The 19,288-nt window shown below is 48.3% G+C and overlaps 1 protein-coding gene across 5 annotated transcripts in view; it reads left to right on the top strand.

Annotated features, from left to right (window-relative positions):
- Positions 1-10,331: 10,331 nt before the first annotated feature.
- PARS2 (prolyl-tRNA synthetase 2, mitochondrial) overlaps positions 10,332-19,288 on the top strand; it is a 26,260-nt gene continuing 17,303 nt past the window's right edge. For 2 of the 5 annotated variants that reach the window (XR_002122069.1, XR_002122072.1), the window contains exons 1-2: positions 10,336-10,398; positions 14,563-16,119. Coding sequence is in view for 2 of the 5 variants with exons in the window: in XM_019625982.1 (XP_019481527.1) it covers positions 10,359-10,398; positions 14,563-16,010 (1,488 nt within the window). In the remaining 3 variants the exon portion in view is untranslated. Of the gene's footprint in view, positions 10,399-14,389; positions 18,088-19,288 lie in introns of those variants that run through there. The other 3 variants (XR_002122070.1, XM_019625983.1, XM_019625982.1) reach the window with 3 other exon arrangements.

Here is a 19,288-nt window from a genome sequence, read left to right as displayed (position 1 = left end):
AGCAGTTTGCTGGCAAAATTGGGAAGTTGGTGAAGTTTGTCTGCTCCCCCAGACTTGCCAGTTTGTTTCCTTCCTTGCTTTTCCTGTTTCCAAGCTCATGCATTGCTCCCTGCATTGCTTCCTCCTCCTGTCAAACCTTTTCAATAAACTTTCTTTCTGATACTCTCATTCACACTAATCATATAAATAACTAACAAACACTGACTGTATTATCTCTTGGAGTATCTGCATATTGACCAAAAGCCAAACAGAAGTAGGAAACCCCATTTCTAGAACTTCCTCCTATGTGCTAGGTACTTCATATGTGTCATTCTTTCAACAGCCCTGGGGAGTAGCATTATAATCCTCACTTTACATATGAAGACTTTGAGATGCTGACCAAGGTCATGGATAAGTATGGGAAGAGCCATGATTTGGACCAGACCTGCCTGATTCTGTGCTGCCTTCTGGAAAACAGTCCTTCCTGGGAGATGCCTGTCTCTTCCCAAACTGCCTTTCTTCTGTGCCTTTGTACATTTTATTCCTCTACTGGCTTTTTCCCTAAGATTTCTCTCCCAGGTGCTCTGTTCAAAGATGCCTCCTCCAGGAAGTCTTACCAAATTCTCCTAGTTCTCATTAATCACTCCTTTTTACAAATGGAGAGCTCTCAGCGTGTTGTGTCCCATTGCGTTGCATTTATTACTTCTCCTTTAATCATGTCTGTTGCCCACCCCCACCCCAACTCTGGGTTCTTTACAGCAGGAACCTCAACTAATTCAGCTCCAAGGCTCTGCACTGAGCTTGGCACACAAGACAGGCTCAGTTTGGATTGTTGAACTGAGTGAACTGGCTACCTTAGTCCCAAACAGGTGACTCCATCCCAGTTCACAGGGCTGAGGTTGGGGCCAGGTCTGCAGCCTAAGGACCCTGAGGTCTAAAGCTCAACCAGAAAGCATGGACTTTCGTTTCTTCTCTAGCCTTAGGCCAGTTCTCCAATTCTGCAATTGGGAAACTGAGACCCAAAATGGGAAGCTGAGACAGCGCAGAGATTTGACCAAGGTTAAGCAATGACTCAATGACAGATGCAAACTCGAACCCCACCTCCAGATCTGTGGGCCAGTGTCTCTGCTCTTTCAGGGCTGCCTCCTTTGTCAAATTTACTTCTGTCAAGTCCAGGAAGACTACAGGCCTTACTGAGCACTGGTTGAGTGCCAAGCATAGTGCCAAGCTCGGGGGCTCCAGTGGAGAACAAAATAGACCTGCCCTTGCCTTCAGGGAGCCCACAGGCCAGATCCTACAGAGCAGGTTATGCAGGGTCTTGTGAGCCCATTGTGGGGACTTGAAGAGACGAATGGGAAGCTATGGAAGGTTTTGGCTGGCAAAGCTGGCTACCCCTCACCCTTCACACCAGTTATATCCATTCTGTTAGTGGCCTTTCCCCAGCCCAGTGGGGAGGAGAGGATGGCTGCCCCTGGGGCTCAGAACATGGCCCTTGGCTGCCTCACCCTAGTAAGCCACTGCTGAGGGCAGTCCTGGCAGTCCCCCAGGACTGTGGCTCTGGCTGGTAGGGGGAGGCAGGTGTGTGGCTGATCTTTATTTAATTACAATGTTGAGCCCTGTGGAACACCCCTGCCCACTGGGCAGCTGGGAGAACAACTGTCTGTCACACAGCTAAAGCAGCAGGAATCCTTAGGGGAACACTGCAGAGTAAAAGCCTCAGTGACCCCATAATCAGAGTAATGAAGATAAATCACACCTCAGGCTGCCTGCCCACTCCTTTCTCTGCATCTAGCAGCCAACATCAGGCAACCAGAAGCTCATGTTTAGCCAGCATAAGTAAGGCGTGTTAAAGATCATGAAAACAGGTAGGATTTTTCAGTTACAGGTTTCTAGAATCTCAGTTGGAAAGAACCTTAGTCATCACCTCTTCCAGCTTCTCTATCTAACGCAGGACTTCTCTCAACAATGAGTGTCCTGAACCATTTGCACACCTTTGACAGACAGGCAGCTCGGGTCCTCTTGAGGCAATCAATTCATTTTCAACCAGTCTGTCTTCTGACCTTGTCCTTCTATTGAGTCAAAATCCTTTTTTTTCTGTGGTTTCTCTCTCCTGATTCAAGTTCAGCACCTGGGATCACACAGAACAGATCCTAATGGTCATGGTGACCTTGAACAAGTCACTTTCTCCTGGCCCCATCCTCTCTTTCTGTGGTGGCCCCTAGTACAGTGCTGGAGTTGTTCAGAAGGTGGCCGGCTACTCCACCAACAGCCAGGCTGAGCTCTGGCCTGGCTTCCAGCTGCTGGCGCCCACCCAGGAACCTGCACAGAGGGGCTGCTTGCAGTTGAAAGCAGAACAGAACAGGGCTTCCCCCGTCCCTAATCAGGCCCCAGGGGAGCACCCTGTGTGGATGATGGTGGCTGGATGCCAAATGAAGTGAAATATCTCCTTTTCTCAGGCTGTTAACTTTCTTCTTGTTTAAGGAAGGGGAGGATAATGACATTTAGCACTTCACAACTCAGCGGTGAAATGAGCAGATGGAAGCAGAGCCCCAGCACGGCAGACATGTTTCCAGTGAGAAACCCTCCCCAGCACCAAGGGGCTGGAGTTCCTGTCAAGGCGTATTAATGGGGTTAGGGACACAGCCAGCTGTTTCCTCCCCCAGCTCCTCCCTACAGGCAGCCGCTCCAGGCTGCACATCACATGGGCTCTGCCCAGCCCTCACTTCCTGCTTCCTGCCTTGGCTCCCTCTACTCCACCTGCCTGGAGCGTCTTTCCCGCCACCCAGGTCGGCTTGGAATAGGACGGCTCTGATTTTTTTTTTTTTTATGATTTTATTGGGGAATTGGGGAAGGGAACATTGTGTTTTTCCAGGACCCGTCAGCTCCAAGTCAAGTTGTTGTCCTTCAATCTTAGTTGTGGAGGGTGCAGCTCAGTTCCAAGTCCAGTCGCCACTTTCAATCTAGTTGTGTGTTTTGGGGGGAGGGGAGGGAGAAGGGGCCGCAGCCCACCATCCCATGCAGGAATCAAACCGGCAACCTTGTTGTTAAGAGCATGCACTCCAACCAACTGAGCCATCCAGCCGCCCACCAGCAGCTGAGCAGCAGCTGAGCAGCAGCTCAGCTCAAGTCATTGTCTTCAATCTAGTTGCTGAGGGCGCCACTCACTGGCCCGTGTGGGAATCGAACCAGTGACCCTGTTGCTCAGAGCTTGCGTTCTAACCAACTGTACCACCTGGCCGGCCCCTCTAATTTTGATGAGGAGAGAAGGAGGGGGTATTCTTGGCAAGCAGTGGTGAGCAAAAACAGTGGAGCTGTGGCAAAGCTTCAGCTGGCCTCTAGGTGGCCACAAAAGAACAATTTAAGCAGGGAAATAAAAGAAAACCATGGGCATCATCATCACTATCGCAACTATTTACTGAGAACTTGCCATGGGCCCGTAACTGTGGCATGTATTTCACCCACCTCACCCCCATTTAATCCTCACAAGTCCATGAGCTATAATCAGCATTGTCTCCAATTTACCGATGAGGAAACGGAGTCTTGAAAAGGCTCAATAACTTTCCTAAAGTCCCTCCACACTGCCTTGAACAGCAGGCAGGCAAAAGAGTACTAATGAATGGCTTCTTAACTATTTGGGGTTTAGATGATTACTTTCTCTCCTATCACACATGTTGGTCTATAAACTGAACACTTAAAAAAAAAACTAAATGCATTTTCCATGTTTATGTTTACAAACCGGGCAATAGCTTTTGTTCAATTTTGGCATGTAAATTCTTCCATTAAACTGCAGCTCCTCTGTGAATTTTATTTGTCATCCACAGAGTAAAAGAAACAAACAAAAGTACCTCTATATTTATGGTGGAGATCTATTGTTTCCTCTGCCCAGAGCCCCTCCCTGCTGGGAATAGCACACCTCTTCTTCCTGGGCTAGGAATAGCCCCCTTTCCACTCTGCCAGGCGGTGGAAGGGCTGCCAGTCATAATACCCTGCCCTCTGACCACAAGAGCTGACATATGACTCAAGTTGGGCCAATCAGGGTCCTTTCCAGAGGGTTTTCTAACTGGGTAAAGGGACAGAAAATGCTCTGTCTGCTGCAAGTGCGATTAGCGGAGTCCCAGTTAGGATTAGCCTTAGCGTTGGGCACCAAAGGCCTGAAAACAGTATCTTAAACAAGACGGAAGTTTATCCTGTGAGGCCAGCTCGAGTAGCACTTCAGCACATGCCCATGTCCCTTCGCCCCTCACCTACCAGGTACCCGCTGAAGTCATCCTCCTGCAAGCACCTGCCACTCTCTACCTGACTGGAAGCACTGGATAGTTGACACCCCTGGGAGCAGCCCTCAACTGATGGGGACAGGAAATTGGAGAATACCCAAGCCTCATGGAGAGGGGTGGGGATAGGATAATTCTGAGGCACATTCCTTATTCCTTCTGAGGTCCCATTGGGATTGAGGCCTGTTGCCCATAGGAGTAACCTGCTCAGTCATCGTCACACCCTGTATTCATTCCCACCCTTCCCTCACTCATTTCCCCACTCCCCTAACAGTGATTCCTGAGACCACCTCCCTAATAAACTGCTTGTCTTAGACTGATTCGGGGGCTGCTTCTAGGGAAGCCAACGTTAGACACCCTTGAAGTCCTAATTTATCCAAACAGGAGGACTCTGTTTCTTTGTACCTCTAATACAATACATCATGGTCTATTTGTTATATTTAGTAAGTATGAGGAAAGAGTGAAGATAGGGTATACATAAAATTGAGCCACTTAACTAGCTTAGGAACTTAAACCTTTTGGACTTTCCAGTCCTGTGTAAATGCCTGGATATACATCTGGACATACATCAGACCTTCAGGTAACCCTCTGATTACTCCCTGAAGGACTCACATATCCAGACCACCTGACATCCATTATCCAGACCCCTGACATCTGACTGACAGTCATCCTGGACCAACCCTAGGGCTATGAATGCAGGACAGGTAATTCTCAAGAATGTACTTTTTACTATAAAAACTTTTAACCTTGGGCTGGCCGAGTGATTCGTTGGTTAGGAGTTGGCTTGGGACTGTGAGCTCTGAGCAGCAGGACCGCCAGTTTGGATCCCACATGGGCCAGTGACACTGCGCCCTCTACAGCTAAGATGTAGACCAAATAAACCAAAAACTAGGTAAGATATTTAGTATGTTAAGTGGCGATAAATGCTATGGAGAAAAATAAAGCAGGGAAGATCAAGAGTGTTGGGGCTGGGGAGGATTGGACTGGGGATTGCTATGAAAAATAGGTGACAATTGAGCCATGTGGATGTGGTGGAAAAGAGCTGCTGGGTGGAGGAACAGCAGATGCAAGGGCTGTGCTGGAGCATTAACAAAGTTAATTCTATATTTAGCACTAAGTACCAGGCGCCCTTCAAGTTCTTTACATACATACTCTCATTTAATTACTTAAAAGTCATTATCTCATTACACACTTAATCTCACAAAAGAATGATCTGAATATATTTCTATTACTAATATGTACACAGAACTTGCAGTTTACAAAGTTATTCTGTAATGTTGTTTGCTTGCTCTTCACAGCATTTCAAGGTTAGTGACCTCACTGTAGTAGAGTCAAAGACCAGACAGGTCAAGTCCCTTGGCTCAGGTCACACAGCCAGTAAGTGCTACAGCTGGAAGGCAAACCCAGGTCTGTCTGGATCCAAATGCTGTATTCCTCCCTCTAACTCACCAGCCTTGGAAGGCATGAACTCTACCTCTTCTACTCGCACCTCACCCAAATCCTGTACCAAAGAGAAAAAGTAAAGGCGTCTTGAAAGGAACTCAGTTTCCATCACCCTTCCAGATGAGAGTGACCAGATAAACTGCTGGAGTCACACCCAGAACTCACAGACCTTTGATCATTCCCTTTGTCCCAGGGCACCTATGCTGTGCCACAGATTTCTTCGGGCTCTGCTAGTGTTCTGCAGAGCTAACCCAAAGCAAGTACTTGAAAAAGAAATTGTTGATTGATGGATTAACTACCACTGAGGTTTTGTTTGGTTGCATTTTTAGCAGGGCATTCTTAAGAATGGAGGGAATTATTTAGAAAGACATTAATTCAGCACTTAAGTATCGGTATTTACTAGGTGAAATTGAGGTTTACTATGTGCAAAATCTTTTTACACAGTAAACAGATTTATTATGGCAAGGCTAGAGATGAACAGGACAGGGGCCCTCCCCTCTGAGAGCTCCCAGTCTATAAGGATGAAGAGGAATTTTTTTGTGTGTCCTGCATCACCTACTCTGTGCCAGGCATATGCTGAGCCCCTCACATGGACCAACTCCTTGCATCTTCATCACAACTCTATGGGGCCTACCTTCCCAGCCCCTTTCTGATCTCTATCATCTTAGACTTAGGCACTGAACCAAGAAACAAATGGTACTCTCTGGGCCCAAGGAGAAGAGGCCCATGAAGATGGAAGTGGATTGGCATGCCACACAGTGGCAGAGTGGGGAGTTCTTTGGAAATAGAGGCAGCAGCAAAATGATGGTTCTCTTCTTACGGTGTGCAAGGGGAGTCGTGCAGTTCCCAAATCAGAATGGGCTAAGGGATGGGTCATATGCTTTCAATTACATTTCTCATTGAACCCACAGAACACCCCTATGTCGTGGTATTATGACTCCTGTCTTACTGATGAAGATATGAGGAAGTAACTGGCCCAAGGTTACATATCTAGGAAGTGGCTGGGTAGGATCCAATTCAAGGCTGTCCTCCCATTTCCAGCCTAGCCTATCTGGAGCACGTTGGGCTAATGGGCGGGGGTGGGCTCAGGAGTCCATCAGATGAACTGTCCTGATGGTTCTCTGGAGTCTGTCCCCTCCTCTACTACCCACTGCCCCAGTCTGGGCCATTGTAGGAGTTTCTCACCTGGCCTCTCTCCATCTCCTTCCTCTCACCTCAGTCCACACCTCACTCAGGCAAAGAAACACAGTTGACCATCCCTGGTGTAAAACCCTTCTGTTGCCCACAGGCCTCCTTCTCACACTAGCCAGTGTCCTCAGCAGAGGAGGTGGCCACCTTCCTGGAGTGGCAATTATACTTGTTTGCCAATTATAATAAATATATGCTGTACAGTGGAATGCAAAATGTCCAGGGATTTCTCTCAGAAAAAGAGTTGCTTTAGGCTAAGCCTCAAAACAGATGTGTGTATGTTGTGTGGGGAGGGGAGTATCATTTTTCAGAGAAAAGGTTTCACCAGGCTCACAGATGAAGAGAAACACGCAGCCTGGTCCAGCAGGCCCTGCCACACTGGCGTCCACTGCCTTTCCTGTGGTGCTTGCACGACACATGGGAGTATTTGTGATCTAGAAGTATCTTTAAACCTTCTTCCTTACAGCTAATCGTGACTTACTGCCCCCTCTGACTAGCGTGTCTTTCTATCGCCCCCTGTTCAGCCTGGGAAGCTCCTCATTATCCTCATTATCCTTTAAAGTCCAGTTCCATGTCCCCTCCTTCAAGAAGCCTTCCTTGATCCCACCACCCCCATCCTTGCAATGCTGCTCCCTCCGGCATCTTGCTTTCCCCTCTTCACAGCTTCTTGCCTCAGGCTGCTGAGACTCCCCCTTTGAGAGGGAGCTTCTCCAGGAGGTTATGAGCAACTTGAGGTCAGGGAGTTCACCATTAAATCTGCCTTCGTTTGTTCATTCAACACACACTCAGAGCCCCTTTCTGTGCCAGGCCATGGCTCTGGATGCAGGAATGACTCCGTGTGTCCTTGGAAGAGCTCTGACTTGAGGGAGAGACAAACCATCCGTTCATTTATTGATTGATATAGTAAAACAACAAACACAAAAGCAAAACCTTTTGCTAATCCCCATCTGGTTCAGGCTCTGTGCTCAAAGTATAGAAAAGAGCAAAACCTGTGCCTGCCCCAGGGGCTCCCCATCTGGCCAGAGGCCAATGGAAACCACTAACGGCAGGTCTGGGGTCCTTTTGTTTTGAATGACAATGAATGAATGATTTGTTCTGTGGGATTTTTTTTTCTCTGTTTTAGGGAATTTGTGGGGTTTTAACCATGAATGAGCTCTGTAAACGCAGCCAATAAATGACGGATCAATTGATTGATTGACATGACACACAGGAAGTCACTAGTAGTGATAGGGCTAGATTTTGGGTCTCCACCACCTTGGCCTTTTTCAGTGGGGAGCAAATCTACTCTGACCATCCATGGCTGGCTTGAGCAGGCTCTGCAGCTCCAGGCTATAGAGCCTCCTGCAAACTCGAAGTAAATGCAGCAGTTCTCAGCCTGCCTCCCAAGGGGGTCGTGAGCATTAATTAGTTACCATTGGTAAAGTGTTCTGAAGATGTGGGGTGTATAAACACAGCAAGTCATTAGGACTCTCCACACCACTATGCACTACAGCTTGGGAACTGCTAATTGAGAAATAATTAACACCTCAGGGTGCAGAGGACGGATGTTGGCTTTTCCAGGATTGGAAGGGATGTAATAATGTGCATGGGGAGCAGGCAGAACTATAAGGCTGCTTTGGAGCCCGAAATATACTGAAGATTATACACACCTCCTCCCTCGAAGGAAGAAGCGTGGGGAATATTGTCTCAGTAAAACCTTTGGGACTGCACACCTTGGGGAAAGCCCCCACCACAGTGCTGGGCTGCAGAGGCTGAGCCACACTCTTAGAGCAAAAGCACTCAGGTCCAGCCCAGCTCTGCCCGGCCAACTAGCTGGTTGGGCAGATAGCAATTGTGTGGTCCATCCAAGGTGTATTTCCTCAAATGTAAGACTGCGATGATAACACGCATCCACCATCTCCCCCATCCGTCCACCAGATTTTCTAGCGCTTTTCCTCAAGGCCAGCAGATCCACCCAGGCCACACATTAGGATCATCCGAGGGACTATAAAGTACTGATGCCCAGGTCTACCCAGATCAATAACCAGCATTTCAGGGCTAGGGCTGGGGGGGCATATGGTAATTCCAGTGTAGTCAAGGTTGAGAACCGCATTTGGCCTGTGAGTCAAGCACTGTGTGAAGAGTGGTGGGAAGAGACGATATAAACCCTACCACACCTCATGCTTCCCTCATACCCACTCATCATTTCTGATTCCATGCCTGTGACTGTCTTGTCCCACTGCCTGGATATTCTCCATCACTCCCATTGCCATTCTTGTCCTGGCAAACCCACGCATCCTTCAGGCTCAGCTCCAAGCTCACCTCCTCAGTGAAGTCCTCCTTCTCGACACTCCCACCAGAAGTTACTCAGCCCCCATTACACCACTGATTACACCACGTTGTTCCCGGCAGATCCTGGGTAGGCTGAGAGATTCTTGGGGTCACTATCAGAATGACCAGTGCATTGCACTGGGTCTGGTACATTTTAACCACTCAATAAACTAGAGCTGTTATTACTCAAGTCAAGTTATGTGATATGCAGCTCCTGCCTCAGCACATTTGCACTTGTTGTTCTCAATGTCTGCAACATTCTTCCCCCAGATATCTGCAAGGCTCTGTCATCAATTCAGGCCTTTGCTAAAATGTCACCTTCTCAATAAGGCTTTCCTGATCATCCTATTTTAAATTGCAACCACTTGACCTCCAATCTGTCCCCTTCCCCAATTAATTTTTCTCCATAATATTTAACAACATCTGACTGGTGGATCCTGTCTTTATATAAAATTTTGATAATTTGTTCACCATGGATTTTTGCCTTAATTTTTAAAATTAATTACATTAAAATACCACTTCTCTTGATTACTGAGTTCTTTGGCCTCCCCTTACGCTTCACTGTATTGGTTTATTGACTAGAATATGAGCTACATTAACTACAGGGAATTTTGTTTGTCTGTTTTGTTCACTATTCCCAGTTTCTACAACAGTGGTTGACATGGTTGCAGCTCAAAAAATATTTTGTGAGTGTGTTACTTAGTGGCTTAAAGGCGGTGTTGGGCTTTGTAATAAAGGTGATTTTTTCCAATTGTTTAAACTTTTTAAATTTATTTAAATTGAAAACCTGTAAAATAATAGGGCAGATTCGCAACTGTATGGCCCACTGTTGTCATGGTTACACGGAAGCCAGCTGCTCTCCTATTCCGAGAGTGGGGCGGGCCCTGGCAGTGGGAGGGAACACTAGACTCAAAACCCGGAAAATCGTCTTCGATCATAGAGTTACACCTCCCTAAATCCTAGAGGACACTTCCGGAACGTTGATTTACTCATTGCTGCCCCGGCCAATCTGTGATCTTGGAGAGAGCCGGGTTCTCTCTCCTTGGCTAGGCTTCCGGAACACTTCTCACTGGCGACTACCCCGTGAGCGCGGCTTTGTGATTGGCTAGAAGGGCAAGGGGCGGATCTTTAGTGGACACGCCCCTGGCGCAGGCGCGTTTGCCCCGCATGGCGGTCCCCGGGGCTGCGTTGGCTGGATCAGCAATTGGTGAGCGTGGGTGACAGAGAGGGTTGAGGAACGGGAAGGGGGCGGTGGGGCCAAGAGTGGATTCTGGGCGCGGAGACCCAGGACCCTGATGTCCGCTTTCCCATGTGCAGCCCGTCCTTGGGTTTGGACGGTGTCACAGTCATTTAAACTTTTGGAGAGCACTCTTCTAGTCTCAGTTTCCTCCGTGAAAAACTTGAGGGCAGGACTTCCTCCCTTGTCTACTTCTGGTTGTTGCGGTGCAGGTGTTCCTAGAAGTGCCAGCCCTGGATAGACCCTCAAGGATCACCTGGTGGCTGAGACAACTTGACCATTTTACAAATGGGAAAACTGAAGTCGGAAAACTCATTTGATCCAGCCAGTGAAGACCGAGCCAGTTCTTAGAACTAGGTCTAGAGTTCCACTGCTGTTTTTTGCAGCATGGTCCGTGATAGAGGCTTCGTGGGAATTGGAAGCAGGGACTTAGCCTACAGTTATGGCCCTGTGCTCTGTCATGTCGCATGACACAGTGACTTCACATCTCTAAGCCTCCCTTTTCTGTGAGTTGGACATAATGATAATAGCAAACACTATATACTGAGCCCTGGTACAAGCACTTTATGCACAGCTCCCTGCTTGGATTGCATGGCCATTGTACTGTTTTAAAAGAACCTTAAAAAAAGGCATGTGCTGGAAGGACAGACTAGGTGCTTTATAAAAATTTACTGAATGAGTGAATGACTCAGAGTCTCTTTTCCAGAGTCTGAGGTGCAGGACACATTAGTTACTATATTGCTTTCATGGTATTGTCTGTGGAAAAATTGAGATAATTGTTCTCCTGTTGGCGTAAGCTGAGGGGTCTGAGCACGGGCACACATTTGGGGCTGGGGACAGGGGGGTTAAGGCTCTTATTTAAATTACCCAGATAGTTTCCCATTGGACCCCTTCACTTTGCTCTTCATTTGCTAATACTTTTGATCAACAAACAATAATAGCCTTTAGGCATTGTCCTAGGCCCTGAAATCTAAAAAATGCAGAAAACCTCATGAACTCATAGTTTAACGGGGAATGGGGCGTGAAACAGTGTTCACTCCCAATGCCTGGCACACAGCAGTTTCTCAGAAACATGTTTGGAAATTATTCCAGTACAGTATGCTATAAAGAGGTGTTTGCAGCGGGAACACAGAGAAGAGAGTGACTATCTCTGTTTGGAGGTGTTGGAGAAGGCTTCTTGCAATAAGTGAACCTCCAAATGATGGAGTTGCTGGGCGAGAAGTTTGCCTGTTCCGGGAATGATGAGCAATTTGGGGCATGTTAGGGGAATGATAGGATAAGAAGCTAAAAGCGGTATGTTGGGATAAAAATATGAAGAGGCTTTGGTACCATTCCGAGAAAATTATGGGGAGCCATTAGTGGATTATAAACAGGAGAGCGATCGGATCAAAATATCTGTAATCTGGAGACTGGACAGCCGGGTTCAGAATCATTCAGCTTATTCACTGGTAGACATTTATTGAGTGTCTGCTGTGTCCAGGCACCCTTCTGGATGCTGCAGAGATACAACTTGGAGTAAAATAAACATGGTTCCTGCCTGCACGGAGTTTACGGTCTAAATCAGAGTGGGTGAACAGTTAGGCTTCTGCAGTGGTGTTCCCAGTGTGGTCCCTGGGAACTTGTAAGAAATACAGGTTTTCTGCCGGTACCCCAGACCTACTGAATCAGAATTAGCGGGGATGAGGCCCCACAATCAGTGTTGTAACAAGCCCACCAGGTGATTCTGATGGTCACTTAAGTTTCAAAACCACTGGTCTCCTGTAATGTGGCAAGTGGTACTGAGGGGCTAACTCAAGGTTGAGGCAGTAAGGGACAGAAATAAGGCGGTGGACCTGAGAGTAATCGTGGAGAAAGATTCATTTGCTTTAGGAAGAGCCAAAGGTGAAGGCATTTCTGGCTTGGGCCACCGGCCTGAGGTGGGACCTCAAGTAACTAGAGGCAGGTGTAAACCACATGTGCCTTGTCTCCAGGGCCCACACTTCTCCATACAGTCACACTAGGATGCTGTAGCAGTGCCTCCCAACCTTTTTTAGGTCATAGGCCACACAGGAAATGATAACATTTGTACAGTGCACAGGGGAAATGGATGAAACTGCCTGAGGTTGGAGTGGACCAGCTGGAAGACTTGAGGCTGAAAGCTAGGGGTGATCGGCTGGGGATTCCAGCTTCGTAGAGCTGAGAGAAATCAGTAACCGATTCTCAGCATACTGCAGGGGAGCTTTGCTCCATGGAATATGCTGAAAATCAGAGGTGCTCGCTAAATTTGACAATATAAATCAAGAACCTTGAAAGTTTATACCCTTTGACTCAGTAATTCCATTCCTGGAAATCCTCTCCCAAATATATATATATATATATAGCTTTCTGTTCTTTGTAGATTATGTGTAAAAGAGAAAACCAACAACTCTCTGGTAATAAGAGCATTGTTCTTAATATAGTCAATCAGTGAAATGTACTGCCATTAGAAATGTGTGAATATTTAGTAAAATAGAGAAGCCTACGTGCTTATGCATCAGACAATATCTAGTAAGCCCCTACTGTGTGTGCTGAGTGGAGAGCAGGTTAGATGTGGCCCGCACAGAGCAGAGTGCCTGGGGGAAGATGGACAGCCCAGTGAGCAATAATTCCAAAGAGTGATTGGTGTTTGATTGGAGACACATGGACTGCTGCAAGAGACGCTGGGGTCTGGGAAGTGGGACAAGGAAGGCCTCCTGGAGGACAGGATGGTAACCCTGAGGCCTGGAGGATGGGTAGATGTTGGTATGCAAAGGGGACAGTGTGTTGAAAAGGGAGCAGGGTACAGCTGGAACACGGAGAGGGCAATGTAGTTAGATGAGGCCAGAGGGGACCAGCAGCCAGCTCACGTGGGGCCATGGGCACCGTGAAGGTCAGAAGCTTAGACTTAATTCTAAGGGTAGCAAGAAGCTGTTGGAGGACATTAAGCAAGAAAAACTGTTACCATCTGTGTTTTGGAAGTGCCCCTGTAGCTGCAGCATGGAGGGTGGATTGGAGGAGGGAGGGGATGGAAGCGGGGAGCCCAGTGAGGAGGCTGTTGGCAGTATCCAGGTGAGATGGTGGTGGCCTGGACCTGGGTGGAGGCTGTGGAGGTGGAAAGAAGGGACAGACTGAACAGCAAGTGAAGAGGTGTGAATGACAGGGCTGAGAGGGTTGGTGGATGTGGGGCATGGGGGACAGAGATGAACCCAGGTTTCTGGTTTGGGCAAAGGGTGGCTTGCAGTGCCATTCAGTGACAGGCAGCACTGGAGGGGGGCGGGTTTGGGGTGAGGGTGCTAAGTTTGAAGTGCAGAGTGCCCTCCAGGAGGCAGTTGGATAGGTAGGTCTGAAGCTTGAGAGACACACACAAAGTGGAGATGTCTCGGAGTCATTAGCATGTGGCCTGACCAGGGGGCGTGCGTGTGTGCGTGCATGTGTGTGTGTGTGAGAAAGAGAGGGAGAGGGAGAGGGAGAGGGAGAGGGAAGGAGGAGGGAAGATGCACACAATATTTAAGCAGGGTGAGCAAAGCACAGGGCTGGCAAAAGAAACAGGAGCTCGTCAGGTGCAGTTGTCTCTGGGCCGAGGAATTATAATTGCTTTCCTTTTCTTTTTTATTTGTTTTTTCCCAGTTTTCTGTAATAACAATAGCAGACATCAATTGAGCTCATAGAATGTGCCAGATACTGTCCTAATAACTTTGTATAACTCTTCTAAATTCCTACAATAAACCTACAAGGTAGATCCTATCGTTTTACTATTTTAGAGATGAAGAAACTAAGTACAGAGGGGTTAAGTCACATGTCCCAAGCTACACAGGGTGCCATCAGCGGGCAGCTCACCTGGAATCCAGGCTGCCTGGTTCCAGAGCCTGTGCAATCACCACCCATTTGTGTCTCTCCACAGAATGCTGTGATATTCTTTTGTAAGTGGAAAAATACTGATTTTTTTTAACTTTTTACACGGCAGTGAGAAGTAAGAGAAGTAGTACTTGGATCTGCTAGCAAATCAGAAATGAAAGGATTTGCATCTGCAGAATCAGTGGTTGTCTTAGAAGTTTGTTGGAGACCCGACTGAGCTGGCTGCTTCATGGGGTCAGAACACAGTTAACACTCACTTGTGCACGACTCATTTTTCTCCAGGCACAAGTGCTTCTCTGTGCTGGGGTGCCATGGAAGGGCTGCTGACAAGATTCAGAGCGCTGGCCACCTGCAGCCACCAGCTCTCCGGGTATGTTCCCTGCAGGTTTCACCACTGTGCCCCAGGGAGAGGGAAGCGCTTGGTGCTGTCCCGAGTGTTCCAGCCCCAGAACCTTCGGGAAGACCAGGTGCTCTCCCTGGAGGGCAGATCTGGAGACCTGACCTGTAAGAGCCAGCGGCTGATGCTACAGGTGGGCCTGATCCACCCAGCAAGCTCTGGCTGTTACCACCTCCTGCCTTACACCGTCCGTGCCATGGAGAAGCTGGTGCGGGTGATAGACCAGGAGATGCAGGCCATTGGGGGCCAGAAGGTCAACATGCCCAGTCTCAGCCCAGCAGAGCTCTGGCGAGCCACCAACCGGTGGGACTTGATGGGCAAGGAGCTGCTAAGACTTAGAGATAGACACGGCAAGGAATACTGCTTAGGACCAACTCACGAGGAAGCCATCACAGCCCTGGTCGCTTCCCAGAAGACACTTTCCTACAGGCAGCTTCCGTTCCTGCTGTACCAGGTGACAAGGAAGTTTCGCGACGAGCCCAGGCCCCGCTTTGGTCTTCTCCGTGGCCGAGAGTTTTACATGAAGGACATGTACACCTTTGACTCTTCCCCAGAGGCTGCCCGGCAGACCTACAGCCTGGTGTGTGATGCCTACGCCAGCCTGTTTGACAGGCTGGGGCTGCGGTGTGTCAAGGTTCAGGCAGACGTGGGTAGCATTGGGGGCACGATGTCGCATGAGTTCCAGCTACCAGTGGATGTTGGAGAGGACCGGTTCGTAGTCTGTCACAGCTGCAGCTTCTCAGCCAACATGGAGACACTAGACTTGTCACAAAGGAACTGTCCTGCTTGCCAGGGACCACTGACCGAAACCAAAGGCATTGAGTTGGGGCATACGTTTTACCTGGGCACCAAGTACTCCTCCATTTTCAATGCCCAGTTTATCAACATCCACGGCAAACCATCCCTGGCTGAAATGGGGTGCTATGGCTTGGGTGTGACTCGGATCTTGGCTGCTGCCATCGAGGTGCTCTCTACAGAAGACTGCATTCGCTGGCCTGGCCTTCTGGCCCCTTACCAAGTCTGCCTCATCCCCCCGAAGAAGGGCAGTAAGGAGGCAGCGGCCACAGAGCTCACGGAGCACCTGTACGACCACATCACAGAGGCGGTGCCGCAGCTGCGAGGGGAGGTCCTGCTGGATGACAGGACCCACCTGACCATTGGAAACAGACTGAAAGACACCCACAAATTTGGCTACCCCTTTGTGATCATCACTGGCAAGAGGGCCCTGGAGGACCCTGCCCATTTTGAGGTTTGGTGCCAGCACACCGGTGAGGTGACCTTCCTCACCAAAGAAGGCGTCATGGAATTACTGAGCCAAGTGCAGGTTGTCTAGATGCCCCCAGCCCACCCCTGCCCCATCCCTCAGCCTTGGAGTTCATTCTGATGCTGCCTTTTCCTTCACTCCTTTCTGCACCTGGTCCAGAAATAGCAGCTCATGGAAGGTGAGAAACCAATGTTAGGGAAACCAGTTTTTATCCAGTCATTTGTTCAAAGTATTTGTTTTTAAAGTTGTTAACTTGGCCCCTTTCTCTGGGCTGGCCATGCTGCCACATACTCATTTCTTTTATATTCCAGTGTGGAAGCTTCTGTTAGGAGTCAGAGAAGCAAGAAAGAGCAGAGTTCTCGTCGTGGCCCTCAGGAGTCACTTCCCATGTGTAGTGTGGGAGTGGCTGATGGTCGGGGCCCTCCGAGCTCTGACAGCCCGACCACATACCAGCTGCTGCATACGGCCTGGGAGCAGGCCCACCAGCCTCCTCCACTGGGACATGTCCTCTGCCTGCTGGGGCCTCAGTCCCCCATCTGCGCCATGAGAAGATGGAACTAGATCTGTAAAGTTAACAGCCGTCTGTCGCGGGCTGTTTCCATGAGCGGTTCATGACAGACCTGGTTCCTGACCCTCCTTAGTCTAAGCTACACAGAAAGTTGAAATAATCATCGAATGGCCCCAAAACCACCTCCAGAGACCTGGCTCTATTTAGGTGGCTCTGCACTGAGATCATGTTGGATCAATTGAATAAAGTCAAACTATTGGGATGAGCCTTGCATGTTCTTTTGAAACGACGGTGACACCTGCCATCTAAATAGTGTAGTGGCTTCCAGTCTTGAGACTTCTTTTTCTACCATGTCTACACTACACTCCGAACGAAAAAAAAATGGGTGGCTGGGAAAGTGCTCTAAGCCATTTCTCTCCACAAGTATCAGGGATAGCAGGCTTCAAGTGCCATGGTGACCTTGTCCTCAGTGCAGGGTCGGATCCAAGAGCCACAACAGGGGTGACTATTAAGGTCTCTGCCTGAATTATGGGAAAACTAGGAGCAGACTTGAGCCATCACTGCAGGGCCGCCTGCTTCCATTGCTCCTACTCACCAGATCAGGGTCTCGACGTGCCCAAATCTAACAAGAATTTATCAAGGGCAAGCTCAAAGCCACCATCTCCTGGAAAACATGCCTGACAGCTCCTGGAAGTGGCTTTCCCTCTGGCTCCCTGGCACTCCTGTTCGGCCCTGATAGCATTCCTCCTTGTTTGGGGCATACAGGTCCTTGTTTGGTGGGCCTGCCTCATGTAGTTGATGGTCAGCTCCCTGCGGCCAGGGTCCTAGGCTGATTCCTAGTGCACTGCAGTTCTGTCTAGGCCAGTTGTTCCACCTGCCACGCAGATGCCCAGTAGCTTGTTATTGCCACTGCTGTTACTGCTAGAGTAACCCCATCACCACGCACACACCATCAGGTTGCCTAATTAATGCATATGCCAAGCCCTAATGACTCCCAGGCCTACCCCTGGAGCTTGGGACCCAGCGTTTAAGCCAGGAGATGTGGATTCTGAGAGCAGACCTAGAAAGGCTGGGCTGCGAGGCAGGAGAGCTTACCCTTGGCTGTACATTGGGATCACCTGGTTCCCACCTGGAGGTTCTGGTTACGGTCTGGCGTGTGGCCGGGTGTCGGGGATTTTAAAGCTCTCTGGATAACTCTAATAATGTGCAAAGCGATTGTACAGGTAGTTGCCTTCTGTGAGCCCACCTTGTAGTTAAGCGTTTCTTTGCGTAATTTCGGTTGTACATTATCAGACTGATGTGAGCTCTCTGCTTTTAATAACCTGGTCGTGTATTTGTTGGGGGCCTGCCATGTGCCACTGTGCTGCGATGCCCTTTTAGAGGCCATTTTCAGACCTTGAAACTGCTCAGGAGGTGCTATTATTCTCATTTTACCAACGAGCAAATCTAAAGTTTAAGCAACTTAAAGATGAGCAGTTCTTAAGTATCAGAGCTAGAATCTGCATATTGACCCAAACCTCTGTCCTCCCCACTACACTGTATGGTCTCTGCCTACACAAAAGTGATTTCAGTAAATAAAACTGAATTATTTATCTAATCGAGTTAGCCCAAAGTAGATGAGAAATTAGAATTCGTGCAAATGGGTGCTTTATACATACATATATATATATATATATATACACACACACATTCAGATTTATGCTCTATAATCTTATTTATGGAAGGCTAGTCAAATGTAAATAAGCACTTTTAAAAACCAATTAATTTTAAACTCTTCATAAATGTGCAAGTTACAGAATAATTTGAGGATGATGTACAATCATGGAACTTTGCAGCGGGAGAACTTGGAGCCTGCCTGTCCAACCCTCACTTCACAGATGGGAAACAGGCCTGTAGTGGGAATTCACCTGCCACAAACCATCTGACTGGCAAAGGGCCTGATTGCAGGCCAGGTGCTCTATCCCCTAAATTAAGCTACTTCTAGTCGATCTTGTTACGAAGGGAGGTCTGACTGGATCAGAAGCCTCTTATGTATGAAACAGATACCCATCCTCTCTTTTCCAAGGGAGACAAATACAGGGAGGACAGTGATTTGCTCAAGGTCAAGTTGAACTGAAACCTAGGTGTTCTGATTACTAAGCCAGTGTTTCCTCTAGTATCCAGGGGCAGTATAATTTGGTGGAAAGATCAGAGCCTTGAAGAGACATAATCCTAGATCCACCTCTTAGCAGGGATGTGACCTGAGACAAATCACTTGCCCTTTGTGCATTTCAGATTCTTCATTTGTAAGATACTCATAATTGTCCCCACCTCTCAGGGTTGTCTGTGAGTACTTCTATGAAATGCATAAGCCTTGGTATGCTCTCAGGAAACACTTCCTGCAGCATTTGTCAGACTCAGTATTGACTATTTGGGCCACATAATTCGTTGTTTGGGGGCACTGTCCTGTGCACTATAGGATGTTTAGCAGTATCCCTGATCTCAGCACACTAGATGCCAGTAGCATCCCAAGTTGTGACAACCAAAAATGTCTCTAGCTATTGGCAAGTCCCCTGGGGCGCAGAATTGCCTCTGGTTGAGAACCACTGGTCTAGTGCTACTGGCCTGCATAGATGTGTGCCTGGGTAGTTTGGTTAAGAGCTAGGTACTCAATAATTATGTGCCAGGCACTTTACATCTGGTACCCACACAGAAGTGCCACGGACATGCCTATGAGGAGGTTATGGTGAATCATTTTACAGATGAAGTACCGTATTTGCCGGCGTATAAGACGATTTTTTGGCCCTGAAAAATATGCCTCCAAGTGGGGGGTCGTCTTATACGCCAGGTACACTTCAGA

This window comes from Hipposideros armiger, unplaced genomic scaffold, assembly GCF_001890085.2.
Source record: "Hipposideros armiger isolate ML-2016 unplaced genomic scaffold, ASM189008v1 scaffold_647, whole genome shotgun sequence".
NCBI lineage: Eukaryota > Metazoa > Chordata > Mammalia > Chiroptera > Hipposideridae > Hipposideros > Hipposideros armiger.
The sequence above is the reverse complement of the archived record's forward strand: the minus strand, read 5'-3'. Positions and strand labels throughout refer to the sequence as shown.